The sequence below is a fragment of the Nestor notabilis genome, unplaced genomic scaffold, assembly GCF_000696875.1.
Source record: "Nestor notabilis isolate BGI_N333 unplaced genomic scaffold, ASM69687v1 scaffold22981, whole genome shotgun sequence".
NCBI classification, from domain to species: domain Eukaryota; kingdom Metazoa; phylum Chordata; class Aves; order Psittaciformes; family Psittacidae; genus Nestor; species Nestor notabilis.
Window position 1 is genome coordinate 33,117 of NW_009914596.1, and position 6,238 is coordinate 39,354.

At 39.9% G+C, this 6,238-nt stretch overlaps 1 protein-coding gene across 1 annotated transcript in view; it reads left to right on the forward strand.

Annotated features, from left to right (window-relative positions):
- The window catches only part of RHEB (Ras homolog enriched in brain), a 26,865-nt gene that overhangs the window by 19,967 nt on the left and 660 nt on the right, over positions 1 to 6,238 (forward strand). Inside the window, exon 8 of the mRNA XM_010023734.1 lies at positions 540 to 621. Within this exon, the coding sequence (XP_010022036.1) occupies positions 540 to 621 (82 nt within the window). The remainder of the gene's footprint in view (positions 1 to 539; positions 622 to 6,238) is intronic.

The window sequence follows — 6,238 nt, forward strand, 5'->3', positions numbered from 1 at the left end:
GGCTGCAAGGCGCTAGTTTTGTTCTTGGCTTTCCATAACTAAAATCAAATTGTAGGTTAAAATAAGCTACTAGCAAAGGAATCGTGTCCAGAATGTGAACTAGGAGCCATGAACTTCTGTTGTAATGTTGACTTTTGCTATACAGTTCCAGGGATGGTCATTTAACATTTTGGATTGTTTGGGGTTTTTTTGTTGGTTTTTTTTTGTTTGTTTGTTTTGGGTTTTTTTGGTTGTTTTTTTTTTAAAAAAGAATTAACAGAAGTGTATTTTTCACAACTGTAAAATACCAGATGATATCACAGATTATGAAAACAAAGCAGTACTTTGATAGAACTGCTCTTCTGGGTTGCATAGCAGTTTTACCTGGCCCACTAGTGTATTTGGCAGCAGCCAAAAGCAAATGCTCTGGATCAGACTTCACAAAACATTCCTATTACATGCATTTATGTGCTTCAGTACTCTGAGGTCTTTCCTGATGTATCAAATTCCAATTCTTTTGCAAGTTACAAAGAAACATACTTCTTCTTTCTTTTGGGCAGGGTGATCAGCTATGAAGAAGGGAAAGCTTTAGCAGAATCCTGGAATGCAGCTTTCTTGGAATCATCTGCTAAAGAAAATCAGGTAACGGAATTAAGCTTCACTTTATTCTAATAGCAATGTAATGGAATGACTCATAGTTTTACTTAATAAAGGAAGCTAAAATATTTGCATGTACTCTACTTTTGTGTAGATGGTTGGAAACAGTTCATTCTGCATTCAGGTTTATGTATCAAGTGTTTCCATGCAACTGTAAATGGAAGGAGGAAGCGAAGAACTGAAAGTTAAGCTTCACTGAACACAGCAGAACACTTCATGGCAAACTAAAACTCGAATCCACGTGGTGTGTAGAACAGGGTCTGTGATCTGCTGCGGTTACCTTAACTAGGACGTCATTGCAGTTGCAAAGGAGTATGTTGGTTTAAGGGGACAAGCTTGTGTTTCAAGGTGCTAGACAAGGCTGAGACTCTAATGTGAGGAGTAATCATTTTGTGGGTCTGGGGGCAAACAGAAAAATGTTGGAATACAGCAGAAGCTTTCAGACACTGCTGTGATATAGCTGTAGCAAAGTTGCACAATCTGATACAGTATAACCTGCACACATTTACATTCGTTGGTTTACTGTCGCAGAAGGAGTTTAAGTACATGTTAAATAACATCTTAGTCTTGTTGCTGTACCTAGCTTCCTTTAAAGTGCCTCCTAAATATGTTCTGGTATTTGAATTTGGGTTTTCTTGCTTTTTTAAGATATAGACATATGATAAGGTCAAAAGGATGCTGTCAGGCTAGTTTTAAACAAATCAGTCCTTATGTAGAAGAAACGCTTACATGGCTGCATATCACATCCTTCCCTGGCCGCCTCAATAACATCAGTACCATCACAAGGATAATCTTATAGCTAGGACTGGACCTGTTTAAGCAGCCTTTCTTTCCCTAACCCCTGTCCCCAAAAGCAAAATGAATAGATTTTGCCTAATGTCTCTGTCAACAGTTCTACAGGTTACTTGAGTAAAGTTGGATTTTCTGTGGAAGAAAAACTTGGAATTTTTTATTTATTTATTAACTTCGTCTCCAGATATGGACTGCTTTGAGTTAGTTTATCAGTGCTTCTGGTTTTGGCTATGGCATGCATTAACCTTGTCAAAATTGGGCATGCTGAAAGCGTGAAATTTCTTACTATTTTCTCTGTACTGCTGGAGAGGTTGAAATGCATGGCCAAGGAAATTACATTTACAGTGTAAAGAATAAACTAGCTAAAGACATCTTTCAGATGACAGTACTTGTGGATTAGGCAAAGCTTTACCTATACTCTTTCTCTTTTGGCACATGCTTGCAGTGTGTAGCAGCATGGCAATTCGTATCTAGCAGAGGTAACAAGGCATGTTGTCATTCTCCTGGCACTGAATGTTCACCTTACATAAGTCAACATTACTGGGAAAAGAAATCCATCAGCATTTTTTGCTTGGAGGTTCATCCAAATCATCACCTGTACTGTCTTGGTCCAGCAAATCTAACTTGCCCATCAAGATTAAGCCTAAACTCTTTCCAAAACCGCTTTAGATTGTTTGCTTTACAGAAAGCTTATTTGACGCTTAAAGGGATGAGCTGGACTGGATTGGGAATTTAGAACTTAAGAACTTCAGCAGAGAGCTCAAACCTTCTTGACTGGAGGAAGTCTGTTAATCCTTTCTCTCTGAAACCTGACCATGTGTATTTGGTGGATGTCGAGCAATAGCAGGACGATTTCTTGCGTGCTGGTCTGAAACTGGTTTGGTACATGATGTTCTTTGCAGCAGCCAGGAGAGTAGGTCTCCTTGCCACAGGAGTTAGACCAGACTCAATCAGCTGTGTGGTCTGTTCTTTATAACAGCTCTGTTTGCAAGGCACTGTTGAAACCAAAGAAGATATACCTATAACAGGTTCTGATACCAAAGGGTCCTTTCCTCTTGTTTCTCCCTCTTCTCCCTTCCTGCTTTGGAGGGGGGAAGTCCTTTTTGGAGCATCTGTGAGAGTCCTGGAAGCATAGAGCTACTATGCTGGGTAACTAAAATAGTTCTATAGACCTATTCTGCTTGGAGTTATCAAAAGATACCACGTTCCAGAAACGGTATGACTTTGAATAGATGAAAAGCGAGCGACACAAAGATCAAAGCTGCAGTGATGATAAATGGTAGTGGCTGGCAGGAGTTCTCAAGGTCAAAGATATTTGAGACTATGCATCAGTTCCTCCAGACAAGGGTGACCTGGTAGGGCTTTTGGAAGAGCCTGTGTATCAGCAGTACATCAGCCATCTAGGGAAATCTAGGGCTTTGAGAAGGCAATTCTGAGACTTAACGGAAAAGACCTCTTTTAGATTACTGCAGGGCTGTTATTGTCATATCTTTTCAAGCTGCTTAATTATTACTAGATATTATAAACATATCAGATAAGTTGAACTGCTTTGGCTAACTTCAGGAGTTTTGAGACTTTCTTGTGAAATTCCTTACTTTGTTTCACCTAAGACATAGTATAGTCCTTCATTTTAATCCCAGTACAATAAAGTGGTAACTGAAATACAGCCAGAATCCAAATTGGTCTTAAACTCAGTTGAAGCTGGGAGCCAGCTTTTACTGGAAGAATTCAGGGAGTAACAAGCAGCCAAATTGTGTTCATCCAGTTACATAAAATTCATTAGATAAACTTGTTTTAGAAGGAGTAAGGAAGTAGCAAAACGGAGCACTCTTAGAAAGCAATTGCTTGGGCATTGCTTCTTTTTCAAGAGCAACTTCATCTTCAAGCTCAGAAGATGTAGTGCTCAGTAAATGCTTCAGAGGAGTTTGGAATCTTAGCCCCTCTCTAGGGGTCTGATATGTTTACCTGGGAGCGTGCTTGGACTGGCAGAGGATGAGGTCAATAAAATCTCTCTTCCTTTACCTAACTGTTGTTCAAGTTCCTTTGCCCAGTTCTGTGCCAAGATAAACTAGTAGAATGAGCACTTGAGAGTTTCCTCTTTGAAATAATAACGAAACAGCTGCATAGTTGAGAAATACAGCATACCAAAGGATGACTCCAGCGGCTGTGAGCTAGATTTGTGTGTCTGCACCTTCCTGTGCTGGTTCCTGGCAGCATGTTCCCAACTCTTTTCCTGACAAAGAGAATTGCACCTCCTGAGCTGTGTGTCCTGCTCGCACCAAGGGGCACATCTGCAGAAGCAATTGAGTCTCTGGTGTCTCTTGCATGATGCTAAGCTTTCTAGGCAGCATGTGTTGCCCAGGCTGATATCTATTTTTTTCCTCAGGGGAAAAAGGTAGAAGAAAGACAGATGACTTTCTGCAGGCTAGGTGTGACCTGCATTCTGTAATTGGACCATATGGAGACAGATGCATATGAAATCTGGCTGCGTTCTTTATTCCTTGTCACAAAACACAGCTTCCTGTGTTGTTTAAAGGCTCATTCTAAAATTCATCAGCATATTTGGTCTGAATTACAAATTCCTAAGTGTTAACTGTAGGACAGTGATTAAACGTTCTCAGTGAATACATATTTTCTGTGAAATGAATTAACAAGCCCTGTGAACTCCTACATCTTAGTGTTTTAAACAGCACGTCATTGACAGAGAATGTACAGCTTCTTGGTTGACAAAAGAAATTGTGGAGGGTTTTTTTAACGGGTCCTTTGAATCAAGGTTATAAAGAACTTGTGCATTAAAATGAAACCATTGAAAATGTCAACTCTAAGTAAGGAAACATTGGTGCAGTTATTTGTAAATCAGGATATCGCCAAGTTTTGATTAAGGGAAGCTCTTCATTAGTGGAACCAGTTTGATAGCAACTGCAGTCCTGATCATGGCTTCCTAGAGTCTAATTTGCCCAGGAAATGCATTGTATCATTGCTAGACTAATGAGCCACTTCTGTCAGGTTCTGTTGGGATTGCAGGGAAACTCTTTTATATGGTGGAATACTCTTATTTCCAGCTGATGAAGTATGTTAAATAGTTCCAGAGATAGTACTGTGTGGAAATTGTATAAATATGGGAAGTGTCAGAATTCAGTCTGATCTTTTTAAGATTGTTGTGGGGCTACTTTAGTCACTGAGATTCGTTTGGAAGTGCTCCAATTAAGAGTTACAGCTTGTGAAGGCGGAATAACATCTGCCAGGTCAGACCACATAGTCGTAAATCACAGAGTGCTCTTCAGCCTGCTGATTAAAACCAGCAAAACCCCCTTTTTTATCTTCTTTCATAATGTGGCTGCTTTTAGATAACGAACATGCTTTCCTTAAGGAGCATATGCTTGGAATTCATAAAATGGATGGGTAGAGGTTACATAAAGGTGAAATGACATGTCTGAGATGATCAGGAGTCCATTTCCCAAGTTGAAGATTCACGTGAAGTACTGATCATATACTGAATCTTCATCTCAAAAATATCATAGAAAAGAAAAGCACTTTAGAATTGTCTTTGACTGTGGTATGGATTTACTCTTCTTAAATTACTTCTCAGTGATCTTGGATGCTGCGTGTTGTTATTTCTGCATATTCTGATGGAGACTGGTATGCAATTTTGAAGCACTTAAAACTGAGTGAATCCTGAAAATAACAGATTAACAGTGTAAGGTATTTACTACATGATGTCCCAGGCACCGTAGTCTCCTCATCTTTCAGTACCCTTGAAAACAAAACCCCACCAAAAACCTAACTACGCTTAGGCGAATTCTTCCATAAACTCTCCTGAGTCACTCGAGTCGTCTGACATCCTTTCTTTGTGCCTCTGCTTCAGTTAAACTTGCTTTAATGGGAAATTGTGTCTTTCCATTCCAAGATTTTTAACTTGTGCTCATGAGCATCTGTGTGTCTGGGGAAGTATCATCTTTGTGAGCCCATGCACTTCATTTCATCACAGGGAGGTTCAGTAGGGAAGAGCCTTTTTCACCAACCTGCTGTGTGCTCAGTGTGGAGGTAGGAGGTTTGGCGTGCACCAAGTGGAGCTGATAGCAGAACAAGTGACTCGTAGTCTGAGAGTACTTGCTGCCTTCCTTCTGAAGAAGTGAAGGGATCCATAGTGCATGCATGGCTTGTGACTTTGCAGAACTCTATAATCCTTTATGTTCCATGCAGTAAGCTAGGATGTTTGGGTGAGCCTGGTCATGTTAGCAATGGCTATCCTGTAGTTCAAGCTGTATAAGGCAAACTCCCCCTTTCTCTCAGAAGGGCTTTATCAAAGAATATTGCTTAGTACTAGACAGCGGATAGTTTTCCCCTTATGTTCTTGCACCATGTCTAATACCAGTCTTCCCTATGGGTAGAATGAAAGAATCAAGACTATCAAAGTCACACTCATACTGGCCTGTGCATAGTCAGTGTTTAGAGCTGAAAAATCTAATTCCTTGAAATCTTAATGATTACATAGAGAAAACAAACTGATTTATTCTCTGGAGCAGCACAGCATCAAAATCTTCAATGTTGTCAGTCACTCAGTGCAAGTCTACTGTTTAAAATAAAGCTGAATTACAGTTGTTAGCTCTGTTGTGAGTATGGCTCAGCTATACCAGCACTCCTGCAGTGACGGAGAAAATAGTTGATGATTGCTGTGGAATAGGGGGGTTAATGCTTTTCTTCCAAAAGGTTGTGTTCAGAACTGAAATTACCTTATTTTCCCTTGTTAAATTTTGGAAATAAGCATTGGGTGTGCATTTATCTGCTGGTGTAATCTGTAAAACAGTTG